This window comes from Alternaria postmessia, assembly GCF_024291825.1.
Source record: "Alternaria postmessia strain BMP 2775 chromosome Unknown scaffold_2, whole genome shotgun sequence".
Lineage (NCBI taxonomy): Eukaryota > Fungi > Ascomycota > Dothideomycetes > Pleosporales > Pleosporaceae > Alternaria > Alternaria postmessia.
In genome coordinates, this window is record NW_026260075.1 from 882,319 (window position 1) to 905,744 (window position 23,426).

At 52.0% G+C, this 23,426-nt stretch overlaps 5 protein-coding genes across 5 annotated transcripts; 2 read left to right on the forward strand and 3 right to left on the reverse strand.

The window, feature by feature from the left end:
• Positions 1–490: 490 nt before the first annotated feature.
• J4E82_000731 (uncharacterized protein) lies at positions 491–15,044 on the reverse strand (the record flags this gene model as incomplete). The annotated part of the gene is made up of 2 exons (XM_051727051.1): positions 491–14,869; positions 15,036–15,044. The coding sequence occupies 2 exons, from the start codon at positions 15,042–15,044 to the stop codon at positions 491–493; spliced, it is 14,388 nt and encodes a 4,795-aa protein (XP_051593476.1).
• Positions 15,045–15,418: 374 nt separating this feature from the next.
• Positions 15,419–16,183, forward strand: J4E82_000732 (uncharacterized protein; the record flags this gene model as incomplete). The annotated part of the gene is made up of 2 exons (XM_051727052.1): positions 15,419–15,634; positions 15,848–16,183. The coding sequence occupies 2 exons, from the start codon at positions 15,419–15,421 to the stop codon at positions 16,181–16,183; spliced, it is 552 nt and encodes a 183-aa protein (XP_051593477.1).
• A 400-nt stretch (positions 16,184–16,583) lies between these two features.
• Positions 16,584–17,294, reverse strand: J4E82_000733 (uncharacterized protein; the record flags this gene model as incomplete). Its single annotated transcript, XM_051727053.1, has 1 exon — positions 16,584–17,294. The coding sequence occupies one exon, from the start codon at positions 17,292–17,294 to the stop codon at positions 16,584–16,586; it is 711 nt and encodes a 236-aa protein (XP_051593478.1).
• A 572-nt stretch (positions 17,295–17,866) lies between these two features.
• Positions 17,867–18,748, forward strand: J4E82_000734 (uncharacterized protein; the record flags this gene model as incomplete). The annotated part of the gene is made up of 1 exon (XM_051727054.1): positions 17,867–18,748. The coding sequence occupies one exon, from the start codon at positions 17,867–17,869 to the stop codon at positions 18,746–18,748; it is 882 nt and encodes a 293-aa protein (XP_051593479.1).
• Positions 18,749–19,105: 357 nt separating this feature from the next.
• J4E82_000735 (uncharacterized protein) lies at positions 19,106–22,796 on the reverse strand (the record flags this gene model as incomplete). Its single annotated transcript, XM_051727055.1, has 5 exons — positions 19,106–20,564; positions 20,619–21,753; positions 21,808–22,087; positions 22,273–22,550; positions 22,790–22,796. 5 exons carry the CDS (start codon positions 22,794–22,796, stop codon positions 19,106–19,108), a joined length of 3,159 nt encoding a protein of 1,052 aa, XP_051593480.1.
• Positions 22,797–23,426: the final 630 nt, after the last annotated feature.

Sequence of the window (23,426 nt, forward strand, 5' to 3'; positions counted from 1 at the left end):
CCAGGAAAGTGAGCCACGCAGATCTCAAGAATATGGAAATTTATCCGAGTTCCCAGGTCCGAGAATGCAGCGAACTGAGCGTCGGAACATACGATCGGAAAAGCAAGATACGAGACATATCATAAGGCAGTACAGTCACAGATATACAGCCGACGATTGCCGAGTGTCATTATGTAATCAAGCCGTGAGCCTAATCGAGTTACCCGCCAGGTTCTTCGGACTTACGCTCAGATTCGTCACGTCACAGGGATGTAGAATGTGCTTTTGTGATTACTGGAGGCCTTGCCCATAGAGTACCGGTTATTGGTCTGTGCGTTGGAGAGGACACGTGAATTGTAAATATGTACGAAAATAAATTTAGTACTATACACCAGCTATTTTCCAGACCCAGAACGCCAACACAATGCAACTCCATGAATGCAAAAACACCTATGGTAGCCCAAACTCCGCTTCATGCGCGTGCGTTGGCCACTATACATCATGTGTCCCACTAAACACTTCCAGCAACTTCTCCAAACCACTGTCTCAATGCTCCGGCCAACACTCCTGGCAACTCTCTGACATCTCTAACGACAAGGTAATACCTGAATGGGAACTGCTCCATATACTTGTACCTCACGATCTTGCCCTCGGGGGTGAACACAGCAGACTGCAAGTCCAAGATAGAGGTTTTCGCTTGGTCCTTCGCAGGCGCCGGCGGCTGGGCACCTGGGCTGTCAGATGGCGCTGGTACCGGTACGAAAGGAGCAGCGGCCGAGCTATCGATAATGATGAAGACGATCATCACACGCTCTTCTTGTGCTTTGCGAACAAGGCGCTGGATCTCGGCATGGTCATCGCAAAGACCATCACTGACGATGAGCATCAATTGCCAGAGGTCTTCACCTGCTGAACTTGATCCTTTTTGACGAGCATCCTTGAATAGCTCAAGACTCTTGTCAACCAGACCACGGACATTTGTTTTCTTAGCATCGAAACCGAATTGCTCGAAGACGCGTACACCCGCTTCGGAAGTGAATGGCTTGTCAAAGTCATGCGCGACGTTCACTTCGTCCCCGAAGCCCACGACGCTGACTTCACCAACTTCCAGCATCGATAGCGAGCGGGTAACTAGTGTTAGGGTTTTGAGTGCGAGACCACTTGCACCACTGTCGGCCATACTGCCACTGTTGTCTAACGCAATCATGACTTGGTAGCTCCTCTTACTTGGCATACTGCGTCGTAGCCAGATCTTGTCCCGCTTGTAGCCTGAAGCGATATAGGGGATGATGCGCTTTAAGTTGAGCCGCTTTCCCGTGCGGAAGTCGCCGCGGAGCTTTGTAGCGAGAGTTGGCGCGAGAATGAGGCGGAGGTGTTCTGTGAGTTGTTGGGAAAGCGAATGCGTCGACGCTTCGTGAGCCAGCCAGAGGGCACGTGCGGACGTGGGGTCCATGGCGGATGGTTCAAGGTGAGTGAGCGAGAGCTGGGCTTCAATGTTGTCTGCAGAGGACACTGTAGAAGAAGTGTCATTGTCAAGTTCGACAGCATCAGCCATGTCTTCGTCTTCTTGGTCGGGGAAGGGTCTTTGTTCGCCGACGAAAGCTTGCGGTTGACCTTCCATAGCGTTCGACTGCGGCTGCTGAGCTTCTTCGTCTTGATCTTGCGTCTCAGGCTCCTCCATCTCGGTGTCTTTATCAGCTTCCATCATCTCTTCGTCCTTGTCTTCCGGCCGAGTCGGCATCTTATCTTCCTCTTCGTTCATTGGAAGCGCCATGTCGTGATCCAGAGTTTTCGCTTGGTCCTCTGTCGCGGTACCCAATGCTTGTGTATCAGCTTGCTGTTCTTCATCGCCGAGATGCTCAAAGTCCGCGTCAGCCATGTCGATCTCTTTGTCTATCTGCTGAGCCTGCTTTTCATCCTTCTCCTGGGCGTCTTGAATCTGCTTCTGTTGATTGTACCACTTCTCAAGCACATCGCCCAGCTTTTTGAAAGATTGCGTTTCTTTCGACTCCTCAGGCTGCTCTCCGTGTCCGCCGGCGTCTGGTGCGGCTGTTTGTCCAAGCTGCCCGTCTTCGGTCGTTGGTGCTTGTTGCTGTTCGGCAGATTCTCCCTCTTGACCTTCGTCCTGGTTTGCGGCACTTGCGGAAGCTTGCTCATTCTTGTTCTTGTGTGCTTCCTCGTTGGCTTCGGTACCTGCACCAGCTTCGGCATTGGGATCGGCTTGGTCGGTATCTTTCTGATCACGAACTTCATCTTCTGGCATGTTTTCATCTGGAAGAGGAATGGCGTCATCGTCGTCCATGGGCTCGTCACCTTCATCTCCTTGCTCTCCTTCTGGCTGTTCCTCATCTTCAACATGACCAGTCGTGTCTTTCTCATCCTCGCCTTCTTGCTCAGGGCCAATGTCTTCCTCCATGGTATCTGGCTGGCCGGGATCGACCTCCGGATCCATCTCGTCTTCAGGCAGATCGTCACCCATGTCCATATCGCCAAGATCGTCGTCTTCTTTGCCTTCGTCGTCTTGACCATCCATGTTCAAGTCTTCTGGTAAGTCCAATGTCTCCTCTTCCTTTGCGTGGGGATCCATCTGCTCTTTTTCACCAGCACCCACGTTCTCTTCCTGATCCTCGCCTTCCATCTCCATGTCTTCCTCTTCTCCTTCGCCCTCTTTCTTTTCATCTTCCGCTTCTTCCTTTTTGTCCTCGCCGCTCTTTTCTTCCTCCTTCTTCTCGGCAGCAACCTGCTCTTCTTGGTCTTCGGTTCCTACGTCGTCTTTTCCTTCTTTGTCCTTGGCGTCATCTTCCTTGCCTCCATCGTCCCACATTTTCTCGTCTACAGCACTAGGGCCGAGATCATCGACACTGCCAACTTCGCTTTGCGCATCGTCGTCTCCTTCCTCACCAGACTCGTCGCCCTTATCTTCCTTCTCTCCTACCTCCTCTGTCTCACCCTCCATCTCTTGCTCGCCCATATCGACTGCATCTTCCTGTTCTTCGATACTTCCCTCACGTTCGCCCTTCTGCTCTTGTGCCAGATCCTCGAGATCTTCGTCGTCCTCGATGTCTTTGGAGATATCTTCAGCGCCTTCTCCTTCACCAAGGCCAGTACCAGACTCAAGCTTGTCATCTTTGCCCTTCTGCGGATCATTCGACTTCTCTGGAGGTTGACAGAAACCTTGCGTGCCGATTTGGATGAACGACTTCGAGAGGCGGTGAAGTAGGTTTGCAGTGGATGCATGTAGAGCGTCGAAACGGTTGACGATATACTTGTGCGTTGCCACGTATTGGTCTAGAATGGGCTTGACGGAAGTGAACAAAGCGACTATCCCTTGTAAGTTAGCATCCTCATGAAGATGTTGCATCTTGTCGAGAAGGGTTTGCAAGGTTTCACTGATGTGAGGAGCGTGCAGGGCCATCAGCGCAGCTGAAAGAGCTTGCTCCTCCTTAAGGAGCCAGGACGCGTCATCCGTTGAGGCAGGAATGCCCGTCATTGCAGTCTGCACATCTTGCATTGAACCGAGGACGAGATCCAGAGAAGTGAGTATATCTTTGGCATGAGCCTCAACTGATATGCGCAGACTGTCGGAAGATCGTACAGCGTTGGTAGCAGGATAGCAGAATAGGAACGGTTCGACCTGCTGAAGTACAGTCCTCGCAATGTCGCTGTTAGTAGCGTAAACGCCGAAAACTCTCTGAAGTTCTGATAGGAAAGTTTTGACGGAATCGTTGACTTCTTGGTAAGCCAAGGACTGTACGTTGAGCGGCAGCTTTGGCGATTTGTCGTATGCATCAGCAAGGCCTTGGGCAGTGCTGGCCCAAGCGCGCAAGTCGCGGATCAACGCATCAAGCTCAGTCGTCTTCCCAAGCCTGGCTTGCGCATTCACTACGTCGCTTGCAGTTTGGAGCATGGCAGCGAGCCAACGAAGCTGCGGCTGTACGAAGCCTGATACATCTACGTGTTCTGATACCAGTGTTGATTGGTCGTGCTCCAATTGGCACAGGTCGGCGACAAGCGCCATTGGCGCATTGATCAGTTCAAGACTGCGTGCAGCCTTGCTGAGCACATTGCGCTGCCGGATAGAGGCATGCAACAAGCCCTCCAAGTAACCAATACTCCTTGAAACATCGTTTGCGGTCAGATCACCAGAGTGTTCCCTAGTAACTGCGCGGACCTGAGGCATAATATTGAGAGCTTTGTGTAGATGATACTCAGCAGCATGACCAATGCTCTCACTCCCTTTCACCAGAGATATAGTTGAGAGTATTGTCGAAAGCTCATCCTGCTTTGCTAAGGTGTCCACACTCAGGTTTGAGTTGATACCCATCTGCCGCAGCAGTTTCATCGTATCGGCATAGAGCTTGCGCTTCTGGGTCTTGAGATGTTGCACGGATGCCTTGTTTTCCTCTGTGAGCGTAGTGGGTGTAGCCTTCTGTAGCTCGATGATAGAGCCTGAGAGGTCAGTAATAAATTCGCTGATGTATGATGCGCCGTCAACAGTGGCAGTCTTTGGCGTTGTGAGATTGCGCATCATCGAGACCGTGACAGCAAGATTCTTGAAGCGAGTAGGTCTCTCATCCCATCCGGGAATTTTGGTTGCGCAGAGTTCTAGCGCCTTAGGGTTCGTAGCAGTGATGACATTCTCCAAAGAGATGTCATGCAGCAGATGACTTTCATCTGGGAAGCCTGCGTTCATTATACCAGACACAGGACGATTAAGCAATGCTCTGAACTTGCGGACAAGTTTTGTCAACTTGCGATGATTAGCTTTCGCACTTTGCTTCAAGACCTCGATGTTCGTATCTTTCCAGCTTGCAAGCTTAATGACATCGGTGATTTGCTTTTCCAGGGCTTGGCGACCTTTGGTAAGAGTTTCGTGCACTGGTTTCTCAAGACGCGAGTAGTAGGCGAGGAAGTTGTCTAGTGCAGCATGCACAATCGTGAAGGCATCGACATCTTGCATGCGCATAGCTGCGTGTTGGCGAAGCTGTCTTAAAAGCTTAATTCGCTGCTCGAAATGACCAAGCGTGGTCGCCTCGAAGAAACCTTCCAAAGACTTGAGTAAGTTCTTGACATGCGTCTGCAGGCTCTTCTCATCCTCGCTGCTCTCTGATGCAGCAATGATCGTTTCATACGCGACAAAGAACCAACTCTTAGCATCGTCACGGTATTTTTCCTCTTCCATGTCGAACAGTCGAGCCCAAGTGGTAAGTTCAAGCTCTCTCCAGCTGACTAGGAGCTTAGTAAGATCGTCAAATACGTTCGCGGTATTGTATTCTTTGCTGGCGACTTTCTGCCATTCATGCATGTAAGCATAGAGTTTCTCAGCCTTGGTGATGAACTTTGCGACTGGGTCGACATGCCGGAATTCAAGTGCTTCATCGCACGTGCGTAGAACCTCGGAGAGGGTCGCGTGTTCAGGCCAGATTCTGCGGATCTGGCGGTAACGCGCCTGAATGCGGTGAATAATTGTGATGAGACGCTTGGCTTCCGAAAGATTGGCATCGAAGTAGAAATTGTAGGTTCTCGCTGTGCTGGCGGTTGACAGCGCGTTGATCTTCTTCTCTAGCGCGAGATAGATGGTTGGCAAGACGTCTTCGTGCTTGCTACCATGGCTCTTGCTACCCGATATACGATTGAGTTCCGTAGCACACCACTCTAGTAGCGCCTTGATGGAGTCCGAGGCGTCCCTGCCCTGAACGAAGAGCTCGGCATGTAAGTTGGCAAGTCTGATGGCATAGTCGCGAGAATTAGAGGGCAATCTGGTTGGCTTGATCTCGTCCTCCTGGTCTGCGTCGTAGTCCGGAAACAGTGTCGGGTCCTCGTCAACTTCGTCGTCATCCATTCCACGATAAGTGTACAGACTTGAGTTTTGCGCTTCTTTCTCCTGGTCTTGAACTAGCTTGGTTTTCCAATCACTGTACAAGCTAGCGAACAGATCATGCAGTAGATTTCTGGCTACAGGTGTAGTCATAGCAGCCGGATCAGTATTGCTCAGCACGAGCAAGTAATTCAAAGTGTGCCACCTGAGGTCGATAGCATGTTCGCGCTGAGCCAGGCTTTCTTCCATGGTCTGCAACACCGATTCCGATCTCTCCATTGGCTTGGATCGACCGAAGAAAGGCGTCTGCGACGATATGTATGCCAAGCTCTTGGTGACATTGCTCTCGACATTTTTCTCTTCTTCTCTCTGACCCATGTTAAGGCCAATCTGCAGACAGGCGAGAAAGCCGACTGCGATATCTGTGATGTCGTCATATCCCCGATATCCTTCCGTGAGTCGCTGGATAATTCGAAGGATGTTTTGCTGCAAGGTGATGTCATGGGCCGCTTCTTGTACTGACATTGACTGGTTCAAAAGAGGTTGAATAGTGCTTAGCAAGTTCGTAAACTCGCCTTGAAGATCATCGAGCTCGGAGATAGCAGGTCGAACGATAGCTGGCACAGGTGGCTCTTGACCCATGTTGTTGATCACATCCTCGACTTGTCGGATACGGAAGCTTGTGTCTTGTCCAGTAGAGTCAACCTGGAACATCCTCAACGCACCAAGTGCTTTCAGAAGAGAACTTTTCTCCGCGGTGAACATATCGCGTTCGATCATAGGTCTGAGTGCGGGGTCGTGTGGATAATTTGGGACATACAACTGTAAGCCCAGAAGACCCAAGTGAATCCACGCTGCTGAGTTGACAACAGAATCGGGCGATCGGGCGCAATTTGCGATGCCAGCCTCTAGAGTCGATCGATAGACATCGGGAATATTGGCACCCGAGGATACTATAGCAGAGCCTCCACTCGCCATCTCAACAACTATGTTGGAGTGCGATGAGATGATCTCATTATAAATATCCTTGTAAAGTAGGTCCAGCGCGACATTTTGGTCTTTCGTTATGCGGCCAGCATCAAGTGATACCTGTTGGGAGAGGACTTGTAATTCTGTCTCGAACCGGTCGAGCTGTGCCAGCTGAACTTCATCAGCACCATATAGTTTTCCAAGTACTGCAGTGTGGAATCGGCCTTGAAGTACCATAGCGTTCGCCGACTTGCGCGTCAGCCCGAGATGGCGATACAACTTGGTGAAATGCACCGATCCATGATAAGATCGCCCAAACGCGAGATCTACGAGTTTGGTTGCACGTCGGGCAAATAGGGCTGACTTTGCGCGGGTGTTTACAACAGCTGCTGTAAGCGATACATCCCGTTCGGTATCGGTATCGTCACGCGCGATGTCTAGGAACTGACAGAGACCCTCAAATTCGTCCTCGAAGTATGGAGTGATCAACATGTTGTCTTCGCCAATGTTCTGCTCCAGATCATGAATCGCTATACTGAGACCTGTGACAAGTTCCTTGGCATCTACTTGATTCTTTCGAACGAGGCTTAAGGAGCTAGCGACTCTTTCGCGTAGCTGTACCATCTCATCCACGCGTAGAGTTGACTGCCACATAACCGCATCAAGTCTGTCAGCCAAACTTTCCAGTTCCAAGATAGCATTCAGCTGACTGTGGGTCGTAGGCGTAGAGGCTTTGAAGACGCGCCAGATATGTTCCATGCCCATGCCAGTGGTGAGCTGAACGTCAGACCCAAACACAGCGATCTGCTTGGAGAGTGCATTACTCATAGATTGTATGAGAGAACCTGATTCCCCAGCTATGGCGGGAGTAGCTGATGCCAACATCTTCAGATATGTCTGGAAAGTGGCACGATCGAACGTGGAGGCAGTAGTGAGAGCGTGGAAGGCCCAGAACAACGTTCGCAATGGCTTGAGGAAAGCAATGTCGAATTGATGATCTTGCTGAAGCGCATTCCAAAAGCCTTCCGCGACTTTGACCATACCTTGCCAGTATGCATGCAGGAACGCCGGCAGCTTCTGCCTCTCTTTGCGGCGTTCGAATCGAGCGGATGGGAGGTCTTGGATAGCCTGTTGCATGTTGTACAGATCAAACATGACCTCGTACATGGACGCACTCCAGACATTCAGTGTTCTCGATTCTTCCGTATGATTGAGTAACAGCTCGTTGTTCAAGGGATGGTAAGAACGTAGTCTTATCAGCTCCTCTGTTCCTAGCTTGTTGTAAACCTTCGTCGCATGTGGTTTCCATGTTGTCTCCAGGAACCCAGAAAATTGCTGAATTCGATGATCGATACCTGTTTGGACTACCACGGGTGATGGCTGTGTGTAGTCATGATCATTGGCTCGATTCGGTAGCACAGAGGAAGTCAATACAAGACCTTGTCGTGCTTGCTTGGTAAAACCTGCCAACAAGTCGTTGTCCTGGAGTCCCAAATGCTCGAAACGTTGTTCCAAAGTTGCCGACAGATGGTCTTCGTGTTCTTGAAATCGGCGATACCGGTACATAGTGGAGTCAAGCGGATATTGTACCACCGGTCGGTCGTTTTGAATAGCCTTATCATCGCCTTCTAGCAAAAATATCTCGACAGCTCTGTTCCGCATTGCTCTTGACAGCTCTCCGTATTTCGAATCCATGGTCATAAAAATACGGAAGTTTGGGTGTGGGCGCACGATGCGTGCTTCGCCATCATCTGTGGAATGTTCGTTGATTGAAAGGTAGCCGTTGGGCTCCAGTAGCGAGTTCAATCGATCCAAAACAGCGCTTGAGCACAGGTTTGCGTTGTCAAGCACGAGCCATTTGCCCTGCTCAAGCGAGCGGATAAGGATTCCATCGACCCATTGAAAACGTGCGCCATCGATTTGTTGATGGGAAGCCTGGAGTGACGAGTGCAGCTTGTGGGCCAGCTCAGACGCTTCAGGGCTGAGTCCTGCAAGGCTTTCGAGAAACTGTACCGCACCACCACTGTCGCTCGTAAAGGAGCTAGCCTGAAGATGTTCCAATAGTCGAAGATGCACGGCCGAATGTGTTGTGCTGGTCGCGAGATGTCTTCGGATGATTTCTTCCGCCTGCCCAAGGTATCGATGGACTTCCCGTGTGGGGTCCAACTGCTCATACCCACCAACCAGATCCATGGCGTCAACATCTGCGTTCATGGAGAAGGTGATCAGGTCCGTACCGACAAAGCTTGCTAATTGATTGATCATAGCAGTCTTACCCGAGCCCGGTGGACCAACGATGATGACTGGCCAATTCTGCTTGACGCTGACCAAAAGAGCTTCCATTGGACCTAGCTGCGAGGAGCGCAGGGTTGACATAGGATCTGGTCGGGTCAGTGCAGTGTCGCGTGGTAGCAAGCCTAGGCCGACTTGAATAGCCTGTGTGCTCAGATTGTGGAAGAGACTGATGCGTGGCTGGTGGACGCCATACTGGCTCTCAAATACTCTATGTAGCCGGACACGATCGCTCTCTGAGCGGAAGCGCTGGGCGAAAATAGTGTCCAAGAAGTCGCGTGCTGAACCTGGAAAATCTTTCGAGGTGAGAAGCTGCAGCCAGCGTAGGGTATCACGCAGGTTGAATTCCCAAGGTGCGCCAAGGGTACCGAATGCGCGTCGATTGACCACTTGGTCGTCCAACTCTGCCACAAATCGGATAAGCTTAGCCACTTCGTGCTCCTCGATGCCAGGGAAAACCTTATTACAAATGAGGGTAAGGTCTTCTGGACGGAAAACGTCGGCATACACGACAGTAAATCGGTTGACGAAGGATGCGGGTAGTCCCTTACGGCCACCGCCCTGGTGGTGCGGATTTTGCGCGGCAAAGACCCTGAAGTCTTGGTGCTTATGAAATGTTTGGTCCAGCTCGGAGATATAGACCTCCCCACGATGATCAAGGACGGCGTTGAGACCTTCAAGTACGGACTGTGACGCCAGGTTCATCTCGTCAAGAAGTACCCAATCACCATTCTTCATGGCTTTGAGGAACGGCGCGTCACGCCAAGCGAAAGTACCGGCAGAGCCTCCTTCGACAGGCACGTCTGATCCGAATAGATCCATAAGGTCCGTTTGTTCGGAAAGATTGAGACGCGTCAAAGGCTTGCCGATAGCTTTAGCCAGGGCAGTGACTAGCGTAGTCTTACCCACACCAGGATTACCCTCCAATAAGATTGGCTTTGGAAGCTGTAGGGCGCGGATCACACGCATCGCATTGGAACGAGTTGTCGGTGCTTCCAGCGCGAAGTTCGACGCCTGCGAGGCTGCCGACGAGAACTTGGGGATAGAAAAAGATCCCAATCGGAAGGAATGCTCAGTGCTCGCAATGTCAATGGCTCCAAAGTACATGGGTGCGATGTCTTGACCCAGGAGCTTGCTCAGGTGATGCAGACATGACGTCTTCTCGTCATCGATCGTGGCTGCAGAGATGGCAAGCAAGCCTGCTGGGTTGGCTCCAAGTGTATCGATGAAAACCATTGCCGCACCGTGAACGACACCGAATATAGGATCGTCGTGCTTCATGTCGTTGATGAAAGACACCCATGCTAGAGTGTCACGAATTGATATCGAAGATGCGACGGACGTGTTGTACTTGTCGTTGAACCACTGTGAGAATGAAACGATGGCCCCAGCGAAGTGACTTAGGCTAGGCTTCAACTTCGATCGTACGATTTCCAGGATGTCATCAAGATCTGACATTGCAGGAACCCATATCTCCGTGAAGCGATTCCGAAGGGCTGGCGAGAGCTCTTTCTTACCATAATCTCCACCTGGGTTCATAGTTGCAAGGAACTGAAATCCGTCGCTAGCTGTAATGTGCGAGTCAACAGGACCCTTCTCTGCAAGCAGTAGACTCCGTGAAGGTTCAAGGACACTGTTCAGACGCTCGAGAACAGAGTCATCAGCTAGAGAGATCTCATCAAGGAGGAAGTAGTGACCTTGTTTCATCGCATGTACCAAGCTACCATCTGCCCATTCAAACAAGGCACTGGCCTTAGCTCGGCCGACCAGTATAGATTTGCGAACCTCGTCAGGGAAAGAATCAGGCGATTCTTTCGCGACTTTATCGTACAACGCCATAAGTTCTTCGGAGCCCAGCGAAGTCGGATCGCTCTGCAGGCTTTCGCTTGAGATTCCGGTGAGTGCCTGGAGCACCTGCTCCCTCACAGAGTCTTCGATGGCAGCTCGGTTCCTGATGGGTCGTTGGGCACCTATTAAATCGCCAGTCTCTGTGTTCTGGTGTGCGTTGACGATGTGAAGTCGATTGTTGAACTGATCAGCGAGCAGTTGGCAGACGGTCGTCTTTCCACAACCCGTCTCTCCAATAAGTAGGACGGGTTCATTGTTACGGATAGCATGTGCAACAAGGACAGAAAGGCGACGCATCGCGCGTGTCCAAACAACAGCAGTGTTGACTTTGGTCACACCATTGCTAAGTCCCTCAATATTCGACAAGCTGTCGGGACTGAACAACCGCTCTTCGTCAATCGTCACTTTGGGGCCCTTCTCGCTCATCACGGTTTCTAGGATCTTCTTGACAGCGACTCGCTCTTCCTCTTTGCGCACACGCTCTGCAAGAAGCATGTAACCATTGTTTGCAAGATCCTGCACGGTGTCTGCTTTTCGTTGTGCCCATCTGAACAAGTCTCGTAGCGTTGCGAAACTCTTCTGCTCAAAGATGCGATTCTCTTGTCGAAGTGTAGAAAGTTCCCGATAGACTTTCACGATCCGTTTACACCATGTTTCCGGGATCATAGTGCGGCGATGTAAAATTTCAGTCAACTCTTCTACCGGTATGTCGTCGAAGTGTAGTTCCAGAAATCGGTTACGGAAAGCTCGTGATAGAACTTTGCGTCCTCCATACAATCCAGCCGGATTTTGCGTGGCAAAGAGCATGAAGTCCTCATGCGGCCGAACAACTTCCTGTGTTTCCGGAATGAGAAGTTCCCGGTTGTCGTCGAGCAGGCGATTGAGGGCTTCCAGAACGTCTGTGGGTGCCAAGTTGAGCTCGTCTAGGACAATCCAGTGGCCTTCACGAAGTGCTCGCACCAGAATACCTTCCTGGAATGTGAGCTTTCCGTCAGCACCAGAGATATACGAGCCCAAGTACTCTTGCAAGTCGGTATGCTCATGATTGTTGATACGGACGAACTTGTTCCCTGATCGTTTGGCGAGATATTCGATCATACTTGTCTTACCGGACGAAGTAGGTCCTTGAATTAACACTGGGTACTTTCGTGTAGAAGCGGCTCGGATGAGGTTGTTCATGTTGCGTTGAACAAAAGGGGTGATGATGTAGTGCGACTGCTCTTCCACATCATGTACACCTTGCCGTAGCCAATAGTGGCCTTGTCTGACGTAGCCTCGACCATCCGAAGGTTGCTGAAGGGGCTTTCCGAGCTCAGCCTTCATGGAAGCTTTTTGAGGGAACAGGTGTTTGGTGATGAGTGGCGCGACTAGGTCTTCAGAAGCCTTTCCTAGGAATGTCAAGAAACTCATGTGGAAACCTTCATACAAGGCTCGACGGAGGGTGCAGAGAGGTGCAATATCCCTGGCGTATGACAGTGTTCGTGTCAATGTTCGTAGACTGAAGTGAGCTTTTTGGTCAGCGCCATCCACGAGCATATTGGCTTTGGCGAGCCTTTGGATGTCGAGATACAGTGTAGTGACATCGCGTGCTACTCGTACTATTGCTGGATCTGTCCCATCACCACCCAGATACTTCTCCACAATATTGCGCAAGCTCTTCTCATCACTGTCTGGACTCTCAACATAAAGCTCCGTGAACCGTGATCGGATGCCTGGCGGCAGATCCTTCTTGCCTACATCGGTTGCCGGGTTCATCGCGGCGAACACTCTGAAGTTGGGATGCGCGACCACTCGTTCAACGTTGCCAGTCTCTGTTAACAGTATCGATGGATTTCCATCTGGTCCTCCGCCCAAGAGATCAGTAAGCGCCTCTAAAGTATCTGAGGATGCCAAGTTGATCTCGTCGAGAAGTACCCAGTCACCATTCCTGACTGCCTTGACGATATTGCCTTCCAGAAAAGAGAAAGCAAATGCCTCTGAGCCACCAGAGAGCTGCGCCTCTAGGTCATGGAGGTCAGTTGCGAATTTCTCCCATCGAGCAGTTGGAAAGTTGACAGGTAATGAGTCCATCTTCCGCTTCTTCTTTGGCTGACCACCGTCGGGATCTGGGGACGACGTTTGTGATTCGTGCGACTTCCGGGCGGCGTCTACCATCTTCAGTGCCTCGCGCCAGAGTGCACACACGCGCTTCCACTCGCCTCTTGCGACGCGTTTCCCGAGCATTTCCATGAACCGTAGATTCTTCTTTCTCGAGAATGTAGTATCAAAGATCTCATCAAATTCGTCCTTGAGGGGAATTACTAGGCTGCGCACATTGACAGGTTTGAATCCACCAAGCAAGTCGCCACTCTCGCTTTGCTGTGACAGATTGAAAGCTACCAGTTTTCGGCCAAGCTGCTCAGCCAGATACTGAATGCATGTAGTCTTTCCAGTTCCCGTCTCACCCACTAATAGAAGTGGCTCTTGGCGATCGACTGCTACAGCTACCTTCTCGAGTAGCCGTAGAGTGTAGTCGTTGGTTGAAAACGGTCGCCCTGAGCCAAGTTTCTTCGAAGACTTATGCTTGGACAGTCTCGCTCGTCCGATTTGGATAGTACCAGATGCCGTGATCTTCGAAGGTACCTGAAGCTTGATTTCACGATTTCGTAGTAGGTGATCACGTCGCTGGGGATCGATATGTAACTCTTCAGCCACACATGACATGACCTTCAGCCGTGCGCTCTCGGTGCGGAGACTTCCCGCAAAGCAGTCGAATGCCTCCATGAATATGTCGTCCTTTTGTGCGTTGTTGAAAGATGCACTTTGTCCAAGAAGCACCGCTATCCGATCGCACCACTTGAGCAAATCTCGTGGCGTCATGGCTCGAAGCGACGTGCCGTTCTCGGATGAGAACTTTGCATCTGAGTACAGCTCCACCAATCGCGCATAGACTTCCATGATTCCGGAAAGGTGTTTCTGCAGCCCAGGATACTTGGCGTGTATCACTTGGCGGAATTCGTCCAATTGTGGCATTTGCACAGTAATTGAGTTCCAAAATCGATGACCGATCATACTCTGACGGGGTATGATCTCTTGGCCCCGTGGATTGAGGGTGCTTCGCATGGTCGCGATGATACGGAAACCACGTGCCGCTCGTATGGTCTCTCCTCTGCTAGGTATGAGCAGCTCACCACGCTCGATGAGCGGTAGAAGGGTGCTGATGACCTCGTTTGGTGCTCTATCGAGATCCTCAATGAAGATCCATCTTCCTTCTCGAACAGCCGTAGTAAGCACACCTGCGCGCCATGCGAATGTTCCCGGTTTGGCTCCGGTTGTGTACATGCCAATTAATAGTTTGGCGTCGCTCTGTTCATTCAGATGGAGGGTAACCATCTTATCCAGCTTGTTAAGTTGCCATGCGAAATGGCGGGTAAGAAGCGTCTTGCCTGAGCCTGCGAGTCCAGTGAGTAGGATTGGGCTAGATTCAAGAAGTCCATAGGCGATTTTCTTCAGGTTCTGTTCTGTAGTAGCTGTCGGAACCAGCTCAGTAGGCCTCTCCTGGGATGGTGCACCGTCTAATCGAGGCAACAGGACACCATTGACGTTGACCGTATATGGTGACAGGTCTTGTTGCACAGCTATTGCCTGAGTCACATCAGTGGAACTGGTCTGGCTCAACTTCTTTTGCAAATCTTTCCATCGCTTCTCTTCCCATAACGACAAGAACCGGTAGTCGATTTGTTGCCCTTCCCATGGGCCTTCAATCTCCCCGTCTCCAACAAAGTTCTTGATGATCTCTTGGGTTGCATAATCCGCTGTGTGCGCGTAGATGCAAAGCGTCCGTATGGCCAGATACCGCACAATGCGGCTCGAGTGGTGGAAAAGGCTCTCTAGAGCTAGTGGTCGTACATAGTGGGTAAAGTTCTTGCAGTCGTAGCTGAGGAGTCGGAAGGTTCCCAACAGAACTTCTATTAAATCCGAATCCTGAATCGCTGTGGTCGCATGATTTGAAGCGTTAGATCCAATCACTGGCGAATCTGACGTATGTGATAGAAATCGTTCCACGTGCTCTGCGAGATGAGGCGCAAGTGGTAGTAATCGTCCAAAAGCTGCAACTTTCGCGTCGGTCTTCGCGCCAGACTGTATCCACCGCGCACATAGCTCTGTGAGGAGTCCACCATGTTGAACGAAAATATCGTCCGTCGATCCAGGCTTCAGCGCTTCGGTAACAAGCGCGTTAATATTGACCATTTCACCGGTCTTGCGAGTATTAATTGCTTCCATTTCTGCAAGGACTGATTCGTGATTCGCTTTCGGGGCGCCTTCCCATAGTTTCGACGCTTCAATATGCCCGGAAGGTGGTGTTGTGGCGGTGATGTCTGAGTGCCTCGAAGTTCTCTAACTTTTTTGCGGGTCTTTGAGAACGCCAAGACGGTAACCTGATTAGTCGTAATCCGCTCCGCAAAATCTCATGATGGCAGGCACGACCACAACGTGCAATCATCATTGATCCACGCCCTCTCGTCCAGCACAATGGCAGCACCAGCATCTCGCGCGCTCAGGCGCTGTATCTGCACCGCAAAGCAGTCCGCATACGTACGACCGACGATTGGCGCCACACAGCAGAGGATACAGCGGAGATGGCAATCAGATGCGGCAGCTCCGACCAACCCAAAGATTGCGACAATCGTGGACCAGATTAGCCAATTGACTCTGTTGGAGACTGCGGACTTGGTATCAACACTAAAGGTACGGATACATCAACGTGGGGCGGAGGTGGCGGTGGCAGACAGTCAACCGAATATTGGTGGCATGCGATGAAAACCCAAAGCGATATGCCATAATAGTCGTTCTGTCTATGTCTACTGACTTGGGTGCTGATTCTGGCACACTTGGAATTACGACCGCCTCCACCAGCACGCCAAAGCTCTACACGCATATATGCTAACATTTCGACCAAAGACCCGCCTGAACATCCCCGACATGCCCATGGGCGGATTCGTCGCTGGTCCCGGAGGAGGCGCAGGCCCCGCAGCCGCAGCCCCCGTCGAAGAGGAAGAAGCCGCCCCCGCTGCCCAAGAAAAGACCCTCTTCAACCTCAAGCTCGAGAAGTTCGACGCCGGCGCGAAACCCAAGGTCATCAAGGAGATCAAGGCCATGCTGGGGTTGAGCTTGGTGGACAGCAAGAAGTTTGTTGAAGGAGCACCTAAGATGATGAAGGAGGGTGTGCCAAAGGAGGAGGCAGAGAAGATTGTTGAGACCCTCAAGGCGCTGGGTGCTACGGTTGTTATGGAGTAGGGGACGGTGCAGAAGCGAGGAAGAGACGGACACTGTATCATAGCATTGCACATGGGCGTGTACAGATATGTTTGGAATGATCATGGATGTATTCAGTATACTCAAAACTCCAATAACAATGTGGGCGTCATAAGACAAGCCCGTGGTATCTCTGCCCTAACGCCTAGCTCATGCTGTGACAATACCTTTATGGATCCGATGAACGCCAGGAATCCGGATGAACTTCCTTCCGCATACTGTTCTAGGAGCCATTTCCAAATGACAGCATCTTCGAACTCTCGCTGTCTGCATCATTCCCTGAGTCCTCTTGTCTTGCAGTAATTAGAGACCCCGCAGAAGCCTCCGCGGCAGCCTTGGCCTTCTGCCAAGCTTCAATGCTCTCCCAGTCTTTGCTAGGGTCCTACCCAAAAGCAATGACCTTCCTCCTCTCCTCCGCATCTTCCCTTGCCGTGACATAGTCATCCTCGTTGATGTCGCTAGCCTCTTCCCACAGCTTCTCCAACTCCTCATACCCATCTCCAGGCACCGCCCAAATACTCTCCCGCATCCTCTTATGTCTCTCTCTATCCTCCTCAATTCTCTGTTCAATCTGCCGTTTATCCATCCTCTGCCCTCCACTCCGACTTGGTAGTGTTGTGGAGCCATCTTTGGGATTGGAGGAATCGGTTGCCATAAATGGATGTGCAACCTCTCTGGACTTTAGAACAGCTTCAAGTTCTTGAACAGTTTCCTTCAACAGGATGGAGAGGTTCTCGAGGGTCTTCAGGACTTTGCGCACAACGCGGATGTTTGCTCCTTCTTCACCCACTACGCATTCGACAACCGCTAAGATGTCTCTTTGCAGCATGCGGACGTAGCCCATTGCGCTGGGATCTCCTGAGTTGTTGTCTTTTACGGCGTATTCGCAGAGGCATTCGATGAAGAACATGATGTTTGCGCGCGTGTTCATATTGGTGCGTTCGAGCTGTTCGAGAATGCAGGAATGAAGGTCTTCGTCCAGTTCGCGATTCTTGAGCGCGTAGAACGCGGCTTTTTGGAGGGAGGTATGCGATGCGCTGAGGTGAGAGAGTAGCGTTGTAAAGCGTTGGCGGACCTCGAATGGGTCGGCCATGATGAAAGCTAAGAAAGCGTTTGGCTACTACAAGCTTGCCGGTAGTATTGTCGGTATAGTGGTCGGGGTAGTGTGGAGCGATGTGTCTTGGTGTGCGATAGCCTGCGTGGAGTGGAGAGCTTCGAGAGCTGCGCGCGCATACCATCGGCCATGGTCATAGCTCAGGATTTCTTTAAGTGGACGTGGGGAAGGCCGCCGATCTCGCGCTCCAGTAACTCAGCAGTCATCTTCCTTCGCATTTGTCCAACACCACCACCCAGCAAGATCTACAGAAGACAGTATTGAAGATGGCAAGCGCACAGGAATCCAAGCCTCTTACATTGACCGTTCTCGGTTCAGGTAGGTCGATATTTACTGTTTTCATACGTTATTCCCAGCAAAAGACCACTCGGGCGCTGCGATTAAGTTTTGAAAGAGCCTATGGTTGTATCAATAGCACTGCGAGCCGTTTGTGTTTCTGAAATATACTCGCCTCACAGAACTCAACCCTCAAGCCCTTCAACGTCTAACGCGTCTGTAATGGTGCTCGAACCCCCACTAACACAACCCCAGGAACAATGGGCATAGCGATAATGGGCGGCGTTATGTCTTCCCTGGCCTCGGCCAAAACTAAAGCCTCCCTCGACCCCTCTTCGGCCCCCAAAGACGTCCCTAACCTTTCCAACTTCATCGCTTGCGACCAATGGGCCCCCGCTGAACAAAACGTCCGCAAGGCACTCGGCCACTACAACTTCCCTCTCCAGACCCTCACAAACCAGAACCTCAAGGGTGTTCAAGAAGCAGACATTGTTCTACTGAGCTGCAAACCGCATGGCTTCAAGACGATACTGGGTGAGGAGGGTGTGAGGGAGGCGCTCAAGGGCAAGGTGCTTGTTAGCATTCTGGCCGGTGTGACTAGGGAGCAGATTGAAGCGTTCCTGTACCCAGATGGTCCTGAGAAGACGGAGAACGCTTGCCGTGTCGTAAGGGTCATGCCCAACACGGCATCTTTCGTTGGGGAATCCATGTCTGTGATTCAGACCTCGGATCCACCACTCAGTGAGGCACAGTACAAGCTTGTCGAGTTCGTCTTCAGCTCAATTGGCCGCGTTACGAACCTTCCTCCAGCGAACATGGATGCAGCGACTGCGCTGTGTGGTTCGGGCCCAGCATTCTTTGCGCTGATACTGGAGGCCGCGGCGGATGGTGCTGTGGCTATGGGCTTGCCAAGAGCGGAGGCACAGATGATGGCCGCGCAGACCATGAGGGGAACCACAGGACTTGTGTTGAACGGTGAGCACCCAGCTGTGCTGAAGGACAAGGTCTCGACGCCTGGGGGCTGCACCATCGGTGGTCTCATGTCACTCGAGGAAGATGGCGTGAGGGGCGCCGTCGCAAAGGCAATCAGGGAAGCTACTGTCGTAGCTTCGAGATTGGGTGGTGAACAAAAGGAGTTCGTCAACCACAGGCGGTAGATTTTACGGGGTTGACTAGCTTGATGTTAACTTCGTCTTGAACTAGATGTAAAAGAGTAAATGATACCACGAACAAACCACATCTTCACCATGCCGCATCGTTCAACTCGATTCAGGAATATCTTTTATTAGTATTAGCCTAAGCTAATGACAGAGCGTACAGCATTCACACGCTCTTCCACCTATCTTACCCCGCTCAGTTCATCAAAGGGTATAATACAAAGAAGTAGAGAAGCAGCTCAGCTCTCCTCCAGAATCCCCCAGGTTATCCACATTACCACTTCGAATTGCTCTTAGCCCAATCATTCCTTTATAGCACATAATAATGTCCATGTACGCAAGATCAAAAGAGCCATACTAGCGCCTCTCCCGCTCTCGCTCCATCATCTCACGTTCAACGTCGCCTTCAGTCCTTACACCCCCGCGCCTGGCCTTAGCATTCTTGCGCAGGCCGGCTGTGAAGAGGTTGGCGATGTTGTCATCACCAGTCGTTCCAGACTTCCTACGTTTGTCGCGGTGGGATGCAGGCCCCGTAGGGGGCTTGACGTCGGCTTTAGGACCCTTGGGAACAGGAGCTTCGTCATCAAAGTCATCTCTGCTGCGCTTACTAGACAGGGCTGAACGAGATGTCGATGACATACGCGAATGGATGGACTTGCTCGAACCGGAGGGTTTTTCAACGCGTTCACGACTGTCTCGCTCTCGGGCATTGCGTTCTCTTTCAGCAGCGTAGTGGTCCTGAGAAGTTTCCTTTTCCTTTGATGAAGGGCCGGTTGGGATACTCGCGGCCGAGCTGACACTGCTCTTGCGGCGGTGATCCCTAGCATCTCCACTACGTTCTTTATTGCGGTCGGCAGCCGGACCCTTGGGTGGCTGGAAAGCACGTGGGCCTGTTGGGGGCTGGGCCGGTGGGGGCATGACAGCGTTCTTCGAGCGGCCTTTGATGCTGAAGCCATTTGCTGAAGGCCCGGTCGGGGCGTTCAGTGGTGGAGACACAGCGCGTTTCTTCATCATTTGACCAACAACATCCTCTTCTTTCTCCGGTTGAGATGGCTTGTCTTTGCGTTCACGGTCATCATAGTCCCGTCGCTCGCGATCTCGGTCCTTGCGGCTACGACGCGAAGAGCGGTACTTGTCATCATCATAATCACGCTCGTCGTCTTCAGCTTCGCGATCGCGGCGCCGCCTACGCTCCTTGTCTTTGTCACGAGAGCGATCCTTTTCACGATCATAGTCATAGTCGCGGTCTCGTTCTTTACGGTCCTTGCGGTCTCTCTCACGCTCTTTGTCGCGTGATCGGTCGCGTGATCGGTCACGGCCACTCCTGTGTTTACGACGTGAGCTGCCGTCTGAATCCTTTTCGCCGTTGGCATACACCTCCTCGTCTTCGTATTTGTCTTCCTCGCGAGGCGACCGGGAGCGGTGGCGACGGCGATGCTCCTTGCTTCGGTCGCGATGTGATCGCGATGAACGGTGCTTGTCCTTGTCGCGACGGCTGCTACGATACTTGGAGTCTGCTGACGCAGTTCGCGTACGGTCACCTCGACTGCCCTTCTCATCGCGGTAGCGATCATCGTATTCCTCCTCGCGATCTTCATAGCGTGATGATCGGTGTTTGCGGTCTTTACGACTCTCATAGTCATCGTCCAATGGCGTGACAGATCTACCACGGTCATCACGGCGGGAGTTTCGGTCTGCTGAACGAGACCGCTCGCGCGGTTCTTCCCTCTCATCATCCCTCACTCTTGATCTTGACCTAGAGCGTGATGGTGAGCGTTCCTTGACGCGCATACTCTCATCGCGAAGAGGAGACCGTCTGTGTCATAGTCAGTCATTATTTATCCTGTATGTCTCACACGGATCTACTCACGATCGAACTCTCCGCTGAGGACTACCAGCGGCTACGTCTTGCGTAGACGCAATGCTCTTGGGCGGCTGCGGTGGAGCATATCGCCCGCTGTTCATGCGACTCGAAAACCCAGTGTTGGGTCGGCCTTCTCTCATCGCACGTGGTCCAGTTGGCGCGCCCGCAACGCCAACACCAATAGGCTCCATTGGCTGGCCTGTCAGAACCGTTGCAGCGCCATAAGCTCCGTTGTTGAAACCGCCACGAGGACCGTAGTTGCCATTGTATCCCATGTTCATGTTCATGGTGGGATCGAAAGGTGTATTGATGTGCTGATTCGGGAACTGATTCATCATTCCCTGGGCGAATGGCATGCCATGGCCCATCATAGACTGGTTGAACTCCTGCATGTCTGCATCGCCAGAGTCTACGGTCTGTATAGGCTTCAGACCACCGTCTTGCGCCTCATCATGTACAGCATCGCCTGTGTTGTTAGTATTTTCGGCAACAGCTCCGCTCGCGACGCCAGCACCGACGCCGTCTGCAGAGTTCGGCTGTTCAGTCGATACCGGAATACCGTCGCCGGTCTCCTTACCTTCCTCAGTGGGCTCTGCGGACGCCTTCGGCTGCTCACCCTCGGCCTTGACCTCAGGGGCAGTGTTAGCGATTCCGTCAGGCGACTGGCCGTCACGCTGCGTAGGATGAATCGCGTCAGTTTTTGATATCCAAGTTTTGCCGATTCCCTTGAATGGGTTCGGTAGCTTTCGTTGATGGGTTGAACGTACGTTTTGCGAAGGACCGCCGCGACTACCCGGACGTCCAGGCGCATTCTGTGAACCAGGACCAAAGCCACCTTGGCTACCATTCCTGTTGTTTCGCTGAGGATTTGCTCCTCCTTGATTGGCATGGAAACGATTCTGGTTCTGGTTTGAGAAATTATTCTTGGGGAACTGGTTCATCATCTCGGGATATGCTCCAGATTGATTATAGCCACCCATCTGATTGGGCCCGCTGAAGTTTCCATAACCACCGCCCATGCCATTCCACCCATTGCCATAGCCACCACCATATTGCATCATGTTCATGGCAGACATATCGTTCATGCCCATGCCCATGTTCCCTCCAAAGTTGCCGTACATGCCGTTCATACTGTTGAAATCTGGATAGATGTTAGTGGCCTGCTGGATAGATGGGGGAGAATGCAAAAACATACCCATAGGATTCATGCCATTCCAGCCACCATTGGCCATCATGTTAGGCATGCCGCTCCAGGCCATACCGTTGTTGAAGCCACCCTGATTGGGAAAGCCGAAGCCCATCTGGCCTTGCATGCCGTTCATCGCCGGATTGTTGCCCATCATGCCATTTGCTCCATTCGCGTTCTTTTGCTCGTCGGTCGCGCCGTCTACAGCTGCCTGTTCGGTGCTTTTGGACGCGTTCTGGGAAGCCGTGCTACCACGTCGCTCGGCGTCGTTCTCAAGAGAAGCATTGTCCTAGCTTGGTCAGTAAAAGCAAAAGGTGGAATGGAAAGCATCTCATGTCATTGGCACGTGTGGCAACCATGTTTTGCAATTGTTTGACACCCGACGGTCTCTCTTTTGCTTGTCTTTTTCTTCTTTTCATTGTACAGTACCAACAGATCCAAGTGAAAACGGAAGGAAAGACATTGGGAACCTACCTCGTTCGGTTGGGCCGAGGCAGAGCCGGCGCGCTTTCCAGCCTCTTCCGCGTTCTCCGCAGAACCAGCAGCTTGTTCAGCGACGCCGTCCTCCGCCTTTAGTGTATCCTCAACACTGTCTACGGGTTTCTCTGCGCCATCGCCTACCGGCTGTACTTCAGGCGCGGCTGGTGTAACCTCCACGGGCGGGGTAGCTGCCTGTGCCGCGGCTTTGGCCTCTTCCTTCTTCTTCTGCTTTTGGAGCCACACTCGCATCGTATTTCTCAGAGACTTGTTCACTGTGCATGATTCGGCTTCGAGTGGTGAGTGGTCGCATGAGGGACACGTTGTCGGGAACTGAAGGTTTCCTTGACCTAAACCATGTCAGCACCTGTGATGGTCCGATCGCAGAGATTGTTATACGCACATGATGAGCATATTGACTTGGCGCAGCAGATTAGTTTGTATGAGTCGAATGCAAGCTGGTTGCAAAGGGCGCAGAAGAAGTTCTTAGGGAAGACAGTGGTTGGGAGCGAACTGCACATATTAGTATTGGTCGTGCTAATTGGAAAAAGGCATATGTACAGCGCAAGCTCTCTCAGCTCGTCGGCGAGCGGTGCCGCCTTGGGATCCGCCGCGGGGTTGGCCATGGTGAGGTCCTACGGGTTCGCGACTTCGGGTAAGGCTGCCGTGTAAGAAGATGAATCGCAGTCTGCGCCGGGCTTTACTCCATTAACATCGAAGAGAGAAATGACAGACAAGAAGCGACCGGTTTGATGTGATCCTTCGATGCGGGCGCAGGCAAGCGGGCGGCGTTGATTGCAGGCGTTGTAGTCGTGTTTGCGGAGTGACAGCTAAGTGAGTCGCGGAAGTTTTCTGGAAGTCGCGACCGACCGATAGGTCCGTGCGCGGCGCCACTAATCTCCGTCACGTGCGAACTATCGTTTGCTCAAGCAAGACAATGCTCGGGTTTCACTTCTCACTGAACACGCGCGATTTGCGTCCAGCAGCGTTCGGGACTCTCGCATGTTTCTGGTCAAGGCTGGAGCAAAGGAAATGCGGTACCGTCGTGTGGCGCTAAGCGGTTGTGGCTTAGCTGGACCCTTGTCAGCGTCATCGCAATTGGCGTTTCGAGACACCGTCGCTGGGTATGCCATTAGCTGACATGCTTCATC